At 43.8% G+C, this 13,273-nt stretch overlaps 1 protein-coding gene across 1 annotated transcript in view; it reads right to left on the bottom strand.

Moving 5' to 3' along the window:
• Positions 1-13,273, bottom strand: part of PLCXD1 (phosphatidylinositol specific phospholipase C X domain containing 1) — a 168,885-nt gene that overhangs the window by 113,983 nt on the left and 41,629 nt on the right. Inside the window, exon 2 of the mRNA XM_086934204.1 lies at positions 7,328-7,467. Within this exon, the coding sequence (XP_086790330.1) occupies positions 7,328-7,467 (140 nt within the window). The remainder of the gene's footprint in view (positions 1-7,327; positions 7,468-13,273) is intronic.

The following is a 13,273-nucleotide window of genomic DNA, read 5'->3' as shown; positions in this document are numbered from 1 at the left end:
GCCCTTAGGTTTTGTGCCAGTTAAAATATTAGCAATATTTTTATTGATGGTATCAAAACTAGCTAATATATCAGCACTATCTATAACAGGTTCAAGACAGCACTCTACCTCAACTAAACAGGCTGACACTATAGTACTTAATAAGCGTTCCTCATTGTGCCTACCCCATTTAATTCTGGGGCCGTTTGGTCTGTGTGGAATGACGTCAGACACTGTACCGTACGACGCCTTTATCTTATCCCCCCACAAGGATAGGTACATTGTTAGGCAGTTGTGGTCGCTAAGGGCTATGTCTACTATTTCGGGGGTGGTACACAAAGCAGTAATACTGGTGGAGACGATGAGGTAATCAATAACCGTCGCACAGTTCCTGCCTATAAAGGTAGGTATCGGGTTACCCTCTTTACCTTTGCCAGGTATCATAATACATAGATCCAATTTAAGCATGAGGGTGTTGAGAGAATCGCCATAGGTCGAATGTAGGAAATGGGCCTGATCTTCCCCATCCTCCCCACCATAACCACACACCCTCGTGCCGGCAAAGGGACACATATGGATGTTAAAGTCACCTCCCCACAGAATTTCAAAGGGCGCTCTATTTTGACCACACAACTTATCTACCTCCACATCAAGTTCATCAACTATAACAGTATTTAAATGGTTAAAAACATTGTTATAATGATTTATTACCAGGACATTTCTCCCATTCCTATGTTGCAACCATAACAGCTGCGAGTGCAGGCAAACAGTCAGATGGGTTTTCACTCGCACCGGCAGCCTAACAGACAGCAATATCACCAACCCTCCACTGGCTCTACCCATATTGGAGGCCTGGGCTGGACAATTATAGGCAACGTAACCATCAAGGTGGACATCTTCAGTCGCCCATGTCTCCTGGAGACATAGGATATCAAATTGGGTTAGAAATTCTAGCCACCCTAGACGGTTCACCTTGTTATTCCAACCGGCAATGTTCCAACTCCCCAGCTTGTAACCTCCCACTGTTGGTCTTGCGTCCTCGTTGGACGAGGGACCCATATAGGAGGGGGATACGTCCCTGATCGGGAGGTCATCCGGTGACCGGGGGATAATACCACTCGTCGGTGAGACCATAGGGGTTATAATAACAACAGCCGGGGTAGAGGGGTCCTGGTTACGTTGAAAGTGCCCAATACTATCTTCATTGCAGCTAGTAGTAGTATGTCCAGATAACGGAATAACCTTAATAATACCTCTCTCCTCCATACCTCTGTCCACTTCCCCCCCCCCATCATTTCCACATGTTCCCTCACCCCCCTCCCCCCCCCCCGTGGCCAGCTGACTTCAATCGCAATCCTCCAGGCCACTAAACAGGTCAAACCTATTGGTGGTCTCTAGGGGCGTGAAAGGCTTGAGATGTTCCATTCTCCTATGGGATGAGGAATTATATCTTGGGGCCACAATATTCCACCCGTACGGGTCGGCTATTATTGCAGGATGATGACCAATTAGTGGAAATCCATTATTATACCCGGGTGGACAGTATGGGTTTGGATACTTTTGCCTGAGTAAAGGTGGTGGAGGGGCTGGCGGGAATTGATGGTGGGGCGGGAACACCACTGAACGTGGATAGAAGTATGTAAGAGGGCGAGGGGTGATAAGGTTACTATCGTGATCAGAGGACCAGTTAAGTATAAAATGGACAGCATTCTGGTCTCTGAAATTTATAACCACTACGTCGCCCTCGAGGTCCTTGGGTCTTCCCCCCAACCAGGGGAGGCGACGAACATGGACGATTTCGCCATTGATGTTATTAGCAATGGGTCTATACATACTCAACCAATGCATAATTTTGTTCTTCAATTGGGCAAAACCCTCACGTTTGTTCGCCTCTAGCTCTGGCACCCCGGTAAGAACCACCACGAAAGGCACTGCTTCCGGTGGAAGTTCTGGAAGGGGGCCCTTGCTGTAGTTGCCCCGTGTAGACCTCCCACTCCCCCTATCCTTCTTCTGGTCTCCAGTGGCTTGTCCTATATTCTTCGTCTGCCCACTAGCAGTTACAACAGGGGGCAGTGTGAGTTTGCTTTTTGGTAATACAGAAGTAGCTTTAGGTATAATTTCTCTAGGGGTATGTGATGTTTGTGGCATGTCCATGGTCTGAACCGGGGCAGGTGTAGGGGTTATAGCTGGGGTTGGTATAATGGTAGTTTGTAGAACCGGTTTTGATGATACCTTAGTGGATACTAACTTACTACCCATATCACGCTCTATCTTCCCAAGCCTATCATCCACTTTGTTAAGTCTTTCTACAATAGCAAGAGTGTAAGTCCTTATAATAGACTCTATACTATCGATTAAGACATGGTTTGGGGATTCTTGTGGAGTCACAACAGCGGAAGAGTTGTCAGATGTAGAGCTAGCCTCCACTGCTTTAGACGTAGAGCTTGTATGTATAGGAGGTGTGGCCAAGGTTCCCTGATCCAATGCAAGTACCCGCTCTCCCCCTGTGTTAGCATTGACTTTAGTCCCAAAATCAGCATGATTGATTTTCCGCTTCGATAAGTCGGCCCTTTTCCGCCTTTTTTTGTTAGGTGGTGGGCCATAAATTTTAGTAGGCGTAACTTTTTTTGCCCTATTCCTTACGGGTCTAATTTGCCTAGGAGTAGGGGTTATCAGTGCCTCGGTTATAATTGTGGCCTTGGTTACGCTGGGATTAATAGGGTTAATGGAGGTATTCACAGTATCCTGGGGACCAATGTCATCCGTGGGCGCATACTCTCTAAATATTAATGGAACACTATCCTGGTAAAGAGAACAAACATTCTCGGTTAAGGCCCCCTCCAAAGTAGAAATGATCAGAACGGGTGAATCAGTTAATGGTCTATTTTTCAGGCTTTCCACCGAGCGTCGACGCTCAGCCCGACGTTCCGCCAAGGTAGGAGTACTGGGGGTGTCCGTAACAGTTTTCTTAAAATAATTGTCTAATTTCCCATTGATCAGGCTCACGGGCTTATCAGGTCCGACAAGTTCCGGTGTTGGGATTTCAATAGACATAGTAGCCAATACAATACTAATACACCCCTGTGAACTTACTCCAATGGTCCTGGATGGTCCGATATTCGAACAGGGATTCTGGCCCAGCCTAGCCTCTTCTGGCCACAGAGGGCCCGCCCTTGTCCCGGGCTTCTCCAGGCGCACTCCCGCACGCTCCCGCGCAGCGGGATCACGTCTAACTTTAAACAACTATTAATGACATTGGCGCTTGGGCGGGGCCGGCAGGGAGAGCAGCCCAGCTGGTCCTAATGGGGCGCGCAGGGACTCCTGGTCCTCGGAGTCCCTGCTGTTGCTCGCAGCCCTGCCGGTCACTGAGAAACTGCCCCCTTAAAGATGGTGCTTCCGCGGTTTTAGCCGCGCTGCGGGACCCGCGAAGCGGGTCCGGCGAGGCGTTGCTGTAGGCAAATGCAGGCTCCAAAGGCAAAGGCAGAACGGTGTCGGCGTTCAGCGTTCTGGTGAAAGACCCACTCGCTTTCAGGTAGAGCAGGCTTTTGACACTGTGAGCGGGCGGGCAGGGCCGGCAGGGAGAGCAGCCCAGCTGGTCCAAATGGGACGCGCAGGGACTCCTGGTCCTCGGAGTCCCTGCTGTTGCTCGCAGCCCTGCCGGTCACTGAGAAACTGCCCCCTTAAAGATGGTGCTTCCGCGGTTTTAGCCGCGCTGCGGGACCCGCGAAGCGGGTCCGGCGAGGCGTTGCTGTAGGCAAATGCAGGCTCCAAAGGCAAAGGCAGAACGGTGTCGGCGTTCAGCGTTCTGGTGAAAGACCCACTCGCTTTCAGGTAGAGCAGGCTTTTGACACTGTGAGCGGGCGGGCGGGGCCGGCAGGGAGAGCCGCCCAGCTGGTCCAAATGGGGCGCGCAGGGACTCCTGGTCCTCGGAGTCCCTGCTGTTGCTCGCAGCCCTGCCGGTCACTAAGAAACTGCCCCCTTAAAGATGGTGCTTCCGTGGTTTTACCCGCGCTGCGGGACACGCGAAGCGGGTCCGGCGAGGCGTTGCTGTAGGCAAATGCAGGCTCCAAAGGCAGAACGGTGTCGGCGTTCAGCGTTCTGGTGAAAGACCCACTCGCTTTCAGGTAGAGCAGGCTTTTGACACTGAGCGGGCGGGCGGGGCCGGCAGGGAGAGCAGCCCAGCTGGTCCAAATGGGGCGCGCAGGGACTCCTGGTCCTCGGAGTCCCTGCTGTTGCTCGCAGCCCTGCCGGTCACTGAGAAACTGCCCCCTTAAAGATGGTGCTTCCGCGGTTTTAGCCGCGCTGCGGGACCCGCAAAGCGGGTCCGGCGAGGCGTTGCTGTAGGCAAATGCAGGCTCCAAAGGCAAAGGCAGAACGGTGTCGGCGTTCAGCGTTCTGGTGAAAGACCCCGAAACCCTGAAACAAGACAGACATCAAACCTTAGTCTTGACAAAGGTGGATCATATTTCCGTCCAGAACCACCGAAACGCGTCGACGCCCAACCACTGTACAATTCAAGCCCTTTCCTCCCCTGTTTATATAAAATTTGTGGCTATACAACAAGGGTGTGATGAAATTATAGCGTTGAATGTACCACTTGTATTTTACAATTTTTTATGTTTTACAAATTTCTGTCTGTCTTTTGTATTGTGCAGGTCACAATAGATTGTATTATTAGTTGAAATTTTAATTGTTATGCTTAGGAATTCTATGATGCATAAATGTAAACTGTTTTTATTCTTGTTACTTTAATAAATTTTGTTGTACTTCATGTTTAAGATCGCATTAGTTCATGATTTTATCTTTTTGACTTAAAGCTAAGTTTTAGCTTATTTTGCATATTCCTCAAGGGAAACAGTTTATATTGATTTTGTTCCTGCCCTTCACCCTCCTCATTGGTGACTTCAACATCCTCACACAGTTTCTTTCTTTTAGGACCTATCTCAGACGTTTGCTTTTGTTTCCCATTCTTGGGAATACTAGTAGTGTTCCTATCTCTTCGGGCAGCTTTCCTAATTGGGACATCTCGGGGTAATGATGGTGGTGAATCTGCTGGAGGAATTTAAGAAGGAATTAGCAAGGTAAGTGGATCGGGCATTGGAGTGCATAGGTATGGTGTAAGCTCGATTTCTGTATTAACCACCCGTATAGCTCTCTGCAGCATTTTATCAATTGAGGTTGGAGGGAATGCGGGTGCACTGGTGGTTTTTGATTTAGGGAGACATGTATGTTTCCCCATTTTACAATCTAATGCGACTCCAGCACCTAGCCCACACGTTAACAGCACCCTTACGCAATTCTACAGCAAATACTTTCAACTTTAAATAATAATATAACAAAGAAAAAGATACTGTCACCACCCAAGCCGACAGCTTAATTTTAGACGGCCATCACACATTTAAGGGAGGCCAGGCTAGAGTGGTAACTTGGGGATGTGGCGTCACGGTCAAATAGCACCAATCGTATTAGCATATAAGCTGGCAGTCCCGCTAGTCTCCTCTTTTTTTATTTTTTTTTCCTTCCCCCTGTTATGTTCTCAGAGCTCGACACCAGGTCTAGGGATACAAAGAATAACCTGGTGGTAGGTGGAGCACTTAGCCACTACAATAAGCAGAACAAAATCGAGAGGGCTTACCCACTTGGGAAAATATTACAAGATGGGCAAAAAGATGTAGCCCTGCCCTGCCTCTTCCTGTCGCTGACAGGAGCAGACGGGCCTGCCCGCCATTCTCTTACCTGGGGGCCCAAAATCAATCCCATATTGTCATTATTCTCAAAACAGATGCTTTAATTAGAAAAGGCCACTCTGTCATCCGTAAGCAAATAGCCTTCTCATAAGCTTCTGCCCATTGTTCTCGTATATATCCTTTGTGAATAAGCTGGATGTTAAACAACTACTGTCTAAGAGAAGCTGCTACTGGTTAATCCTCCTCATTTTTGGTAATAATAAAATTTAATGTGGCCTCCCCGAAAGGTGGCTTTCAGAGTATCCAGGAAAATGCTTAAAGAAGTGGACAATTCATTTACTTCAATAAATTCCTTTTGGACATGCAGAATAAATATAAATTCGCTGATCCGCTTTTGTGACAACAAACTACTAGACTAGAGCAGCAACTCCGTTTCGGCAGATCAACCAGAGTCATTCAGGTAGGAGATGGGGCAAACTAGACTCAGGAAGGAGAGGAGGAAACAAGTGGTGAGCATTGAAGTGATTTTGACCTTTGTTTCTTCACCAAAGAGAGAACAACCTGTTTCTCTGTTTTTATTAGTTAATTACTTTAATTTAGCTGGTTCTGGCCCACTCCTCTTTGGTTCAAACAATCATCACATAATCCATTGGCGGCTGGATCGGCTCAAGGGATTGTTGGGTCTATGATTCCTCTGCAACACTAGTTTCGCCTAGGTGTTGAGGAAGTGCGGACAAATCTTCAAGGGAGTCTGACAGTTACTTTTACAAAGTTAGCATCCCATACATTGATCTTGGAAATGAAGAACAGCTACAAACACCACAAATGGGTTCTGTGAGTGACTGGTTCTTTAGCTAACATTTAGCACCGTATTTAATTGTTCTCACTTGTTTGCTGTAGATGTCCTAAATGCTTTCAGTTAGCACTTCATACATTTTTTTGTCTCCCTCCACACTGTACACCACGAAATTATGTTGCTGGAGTTAGAAACTATTGCATGAGAAATAAACAACATGATGTTACATGTAAAATAATATGATGCTACATTTGTATTTGTGACGATCCTTCTTCCATGCAGTCTACAATAGTTGTTTGTACATGATTCCTAACATAAAGAACTCTGTGTAAAAAGAACCAATAATGTTCTGAGAAAATAACAATGGTATTAGAGAAAACACAAATTATTGAGCAAAACCAACTTTAAGAAGGCAGTGTTAAAGCAGGTTGTTTAAGAACCCTGCTTGCAAGCCTTTGTATTAATAAATAAAATATGGGGTTATCTGTAAACTCATATTTGAAAATCTAAAGTTTGTGTCAGTGAAGATGGTTCCTAGGCTCAGGAATAACAGAACTGCATCATAAATCATTTTTTAAGAATTAAGTAAAGGTTTTGATGCTTTTCAATCAAATTAATAATTTATTCATGCAAGTATTCCATTTTCACTCTTTCAATAGCCCAACAGATACCGATAAATCTCATATTAATTCAGTTGTGTGGAAGACTTAGCTAGCCATTGCATTATGAACTCACAATGTGCAGACAGCCTTAGTTAGTAACCACATGGTCAGGTTAAACTCTTGCATCAGTAAAGCAGCCTTCAACAGATGTTTCTGTGAGAAAATTAATTCGATATAAAATTTCAAAGGAAGATGCACATTACCTGGGATGCAGAGGTTATAGAGGGGAACGCTCCAAAGCATTTCTGGCAACTCTGACATCCAGTGGTTGTTTTTCTGAACACATCTGCAGTGTTTTTGCAAAGAGCATTTCTTGTGTTGTACCATTGTGGTGCTGTATGCTCTGAAAAACAAATCATGAACATGTTTTATCTCTTACCTGAACATACCAATCAGAATACCCATATACCACAGCTACAACATGTAAGACTTCCTGTGCATCACAACATAATTTAATCGTCATAGATTGGAAACAGTTTGAGGATAGATTTTCCAACATGTTGGAGGTCCCAATTATAAAAAGAACAAATCGATGGGAAGATGTATAAAAGATCTGGGACTAAATCCATTTTTTTTGCTCCCCACGCCACTCTAATTTAGACCCTTCCATGTGCAAATCAGCCTTGACCCTGTTTCCCAAACTGCCAGGCCAGGTCCTCCCTGGATTGGAAATAAGCATTCTAGGTCCGGTTTCGGGATATCACCCCCCATCAGCCAGACTAGCTTGATTCCAGTGGCATGGAGAGCACAAGACCCACGTCTGGGCATACCCATCCCACTTGGGTCAAATGCAAAAAGAACAACTGATGGACAGAATTCTGAACAATGTCATGCGTTCACCCCAATACAGATCTGGATAATGAATCTATTCACATACATGAACTCAGAAAGTCTTTATTAGGTATTTTGTTACTAGACCTGAACATATCAGATCTATCAGGAATAATGGTGGGCAGTTTTCATGCACCCTCATTAGCGGGTGCTGCTTAGGAACCATCCACATGGAACCCATAATCCTGAAACATCAGGGGTCCTGACTCCCTACTCTGAGACTCGGCTCTGTTATGAAGTGGCCATCTTGAAAGCTAAATCAAAAATCGGACAAATTTAGGGCCACGACCCCGGCAGCAGAATACAGACTGTGGCATTCTCCCCGGCAGCTGGAGAGGCAGAACACAGAGAGTGGAACTGTCACAGGCACCAGATTACCAGGTAAAAAGTAGGCCTGGGCGGTAAATTTCTTTCCGCTCACGGAATTGCGGAAATAATTTGACATTTTCGTGTTCCGCGGAGAGCGCGAAAATGTCAAAACTTTCGCAATCTGCCGCGAAACAGAAGTTTTTTCTTGCTTGCGCTTTAAAAATGCGTTCTCGCGTGCGCGGTAGCGACTTAGGGTCCCTGCGTTTCGCCGACGAGTTTTCCTATCCATTCGCGTGTGCCATGAGATGTTGGATTGTTGGTAGCTGGCCGCGCTATCCCGCGTGAGTTTGCGATCGCGAACACGTCATACGAGACCCCGAACAGGAAATAAGCATCGCGAGCAGGCTGGACACGTGAAAACAAGATGGCGACCGCATGGGCAAGTTGGCGAGACATTTTTCAATGTGATCATGCAGAAAATATCGCGAACAGGTGAGGAAAAAATACTTCTGCGTCTTCGCGATATTTCCGCGTGTTTGCGGAGATTTTTGACATTTTTGCGATACTTTGCGAAAGTGAATTTCGCAAATTCCGCCCACCCCTAGTAAAAAGGACAGGGGGAGATAAAACCAGAGCTAGCACCACCTTGTACTTGTGACAATTTTTCAGTTCAAGACACCATGCACTTTATTAAGTTTTGTGATTTCTTCTCTGATCAGAGAAAAAAACATCTGTTACCTGTTTTAAGGGAAGCTGGTTTCTCCCAGGTGAGACCAGCCATGATTTATTTACAATCCTTGGGAAATATATGCATCACATTCTCCATGGCAAACTTTCTAGTGGCAGCGGTTAGATCAAGAAGACGTAAGAACTTTGTAATCCCGTGTGTATAAACTGTTTTTATTGACTACTGTTTTTATTGTAATACTATGTCATATGAATTCGATTGTAATGAAATTGTTTAATTGTATTTTACTTGTATATAATAATGTCTTTTTATGTCCTTTGTATGATTTTAACCAAATCGAATAAAGTTAATTTGACTGACTGACTGACAGGGGGAGTCATTGAGATGTGGAGCATTGAGGACTCAGAGACACATTGGCAAACAAGGGCACTGATGAAAACTACCAAAGGGCACCAAAAGGTAGGGCAATAAAAGAAAACAGACTGGGGTCCGGGGATGGCACCAAAACAAAGGGGATCACGGGTGTCCCCACCGCCCCCAACAGTCTGTGCCTCAATTCAGTGTGAAAGAGGAAGTGGAGGTAAATTAAGGCTTATGCGGTTTACACAATATGTATGCTCTTTTACAGAACAAAAGCACACAATGAATACGATGAACTGATATAGTCTTCAGACCTGCCGCATAGTGGATACCCAGAACCCGAAGTACTTATGTGAATGAAAGCTTGACCACCCTTGTTAGAACCTTGGTTGAATCTTAATTTCTAAAGTTTTATTTATGAAAATCATTTTTCATTCAAATGTGGAATCCTAGGGTGTCCTAATGTTTTGAGGTAAAAATCTTTACTTTGAGAATAGCTCACTATTATAAATTATTTAATAGAAATCATGCAACTCAACTCCTGTGAAAGGTCATTGGCTTACCAGAGGAGACTAATGTCACTGCCCACATGTAAGCCGTTATCTTTCTCCTCATGTTGGCTACTAAATCTTTAGTCTTCTTTTTCAAAATCCATAACAGTAGTAAAATATTACATGCAATAAAAGCAAATCTTTTTAAGAACTGTAGCGTATACAAATAGATTACTGGGTAAAAATTTGAATAAATACGTCTTTTTAAAATACATCATAAAAACGATAAGAAGGTGCAAGAAGATACTAGTGCAGAAAGGCGCTTTGTGCAAATGTATGCTAATCAATAATACAGGAACAGCTTTGATTAAAAAGAGAGAGATATCAGTTGTAAAATAAAAGCAAAGATAATGAGAAATCATGTGAATCACTGTTCTCAGTCATGTTCAGCGTTCAAATATGAATCATGGTGTTCAGTTAGCCATATTCGTATCTCATATTGTCCAAGAAAGGTTAAAGAATTTCTTTAATCGCGCACGTGATAAAAGTAGAGACAGTTTTACAGATCGCTTCATTCTCTAAATTGCATAAAAGTTAAAAGCATCCTGATAAAACTTAAATCTCTCAGGTAAAAACAACAACAGACTTTCTAATGTCTCGATGTAAGCCATAAAACAGCATGAGATGAATGGATGACTCTATGGCCATCCCATCACAAGGGCATTTTGGTAAGTTGTTTGTCCATCCATCCCCTTTTGGAAATGCTTCAAGGTGATGGAGGGTGCTCAGCCACAATCTTGTTGAGTAAAATCTTTGTCGGGGATTTGTAATCATTTTCAGATATCCCTGTACACCCCAAGTAATGGGTCCAAGCTTATATCTGGCCACACGGTGTTTCTGAAATTCTTTAGCTTCTCTGGTTGCCATTAGGTTGTTAGTAAACATGCATTTTATTTCAATTTTGATATAACGTAGAATGTTAGCAGGGTTGGTTACAGATGCTTCGTTGTGGAGCTCCTTTAATGGATCATCAAGATTTGTTAACCATGATATCATGTTGTAATGCAGTTGCGTAGGACGTCTCTAGAAAAGGTAGCCCCTGGTTTGTTTCGGATGTTATGCCAACAAGTAAGCATATTAATACAGATGTCTTCAAGGTAGGGCATGTCTAGTTCTCTATGGGTAACATGGGATGCTACAGATCTGGGCAAAGCCGGGAGCCTACATACAAAATGGATTTTCCAGAGTTTGCAAGATTCCAGTCTTGGTTGAGCCCTACTCTGCAGATCCATATATGGCAGAGGGAAAGCATTTACTTGTGTAGAGCTAATTCACTAATCGGGTTGTCACTGATTTTGCTAAAGACCCTAAACAAAGCCCCACTTAACCTGACAGTATTAAGTTTTGCGGTATTATATTGAGGGGCCCATGAACCAAGATTAGAGAAAAGCGTCCCAAAGTAGGATTTTTTTAACCTCCTCTAGTTCTTGTCCCATCAAACAGTTTCAAGTTTTTTTGCTCCATCTATGCTGCAAATTCTTCGATAAATTGAAAATCGTTTGCGGTTCCGGAAATCATAACCATGTCATCAGCATATAGCAGCACTAGGGTGAGTCGGGAGCCAAACTTGGGTGCATCAGCAACTAGCTACTATAACACTTAATCCACCCAGTTAATGTATAGCAAAAATATAGGACGGGGGCAAGGACACAGCCTTGCCTAATGCTTCTGAAAATCTTAAAACCTGGGGAAAAATTGATCACCCACCCCATATCCAATGTGTGCTGTCAAACAGGCATAAACCTATGAAGTGTGAGATTATGTCGACCGGGATGCCCAACTCAATCATTGATTTCCATAGCTTTGCATGATTTGTCATGTCAAAAGTGCTAGTTAGCTCTACAGACCAGAGGCAAATATGTCCCGGTCTGGCGTGTATTTGCCTATAATTAGGTTATGTTTAATACACTGTTCAATGGTGCCAATGTACCATCTAAACCCATACTAGGCATCAGTAACTGGTAAAACACACAAGATGATGGACGGAATGTTGCACAATGGCAAAACATTCACCCCAGTCACAGATCTGGATTTAATCCATCGCTATTTTGCTCAACAAGCCACCCCAGTTCAGACATGGCCATATGCAAATCAGTCTTGACCCTGTGCCTCATGGGAACAGTCCAGACTGAACAGCCTTGTCGTACCTGGACCGGAATCAAGCATCCTAGGACCAATTTCTGGCTATTAGCCTTCATCAGCCAGGATAGCTTGACTCCAGTGGCGTAGTGAGCACAGGACCCAAGTCTGGGCATACCCTTCCCACATTTATCAGTAACTGGTTATCCTGTGCCCATATCTCAAGCCTTTCCAGTATTATACTGCCCATAATTTCTCCTGACGAGTAAAAGCGGGATATCGGCTGGGAAGACTTTGCCTCCCCCGTTTCCCTTTTTGAAAATGGGCACAACTATGCTCTCTGAGCAGGAGGGAGTAACTCCTTGTAGAGCTGCATTGAAGACCTGGGTTAGTATGAGGACCCACAGTTCTATATTGGACTTATAGACATCTACTGGGAGGGACATCGTCGGGGTACTCAAGTGATCAAGGTGTAGATTATCTGCAATGAGATCCAAGATTGTATTGCAAAAATAAAAGACCAGTATTTTAAAATGGCCCGGAAAGAAAATGCATTTAATTATGTTTTGCGTGCATATACAGTGAGAAACTATGATGTAGACTTGAAAGTCCCAACAACCCTACACTGTCATACAGGACAGCCACATTACATTTCTTTACCATAGACTTCACATGGTGAAGTTAATTAGTGGCAGATGAAGATAAGCAAAAGATGCGAGCTTCGTCCCACTTACTGCATCATAGGGACAAAAACGGCCCAGTGAAGGGTGTGATTTTCTCTCTCAAGCAGCGCTTGATCATTTCTCAGATTCCTTTGTCCTGATAAATGTATTCCACAACTAAGGTCATATTACATAACCTGGAATACGACCCTAGTCAGCCAGGCACAGACTAGAGATTTATGCTCCATAACATATTTTGCGGGAACTTTTGTAAAAATTGCAGGATTTTTTACAAGAGGGACGATTTCGCTATTTTGTTTTTTCAAATAGCGAAATCCTAGAGGGTCTGTGCATATGTGTATTGCTTTGTATAAAAGGGTACAGTAATTATGTTTTTAAATATATAGATTTTCGTTCGTTCTGCTTAACAAACGTACATATTACTTATAGTTATATTATTCTATGTTTAACATGTAAATAAGTGTTTGCATAATTAAGTAAATGTTATATCATAACTATTTATCTACAATTGCTTCACTATAGATTTACAATTTTTTTTAATAAAGACAAATACATTTACTTTAAGTACAGCAACACTTTAAAGTCTGAGTTTATTAAATACAACTTAAATCCACTTACATTACCTTCCTCATACAGAAATACCATCTT

Source organism: Lissotriton vulgaris, chromosome 8 (genome assembly GCF_964263255.1).
Source record: "Lissotriton vulgaris chromosome 8, aLisVul1.2, whole genome shotgun sequence".
NCBI lineage: Eukaryota > Metazoa > Chordata > Amphibia > Caudata > Salamandridae > Lissotriton > Lissotriton vulgaris.
Note: the sequence above shows the minus strand (reverse complement) of the source record. Positions and strands in the feature narration are given on the sequence as shown.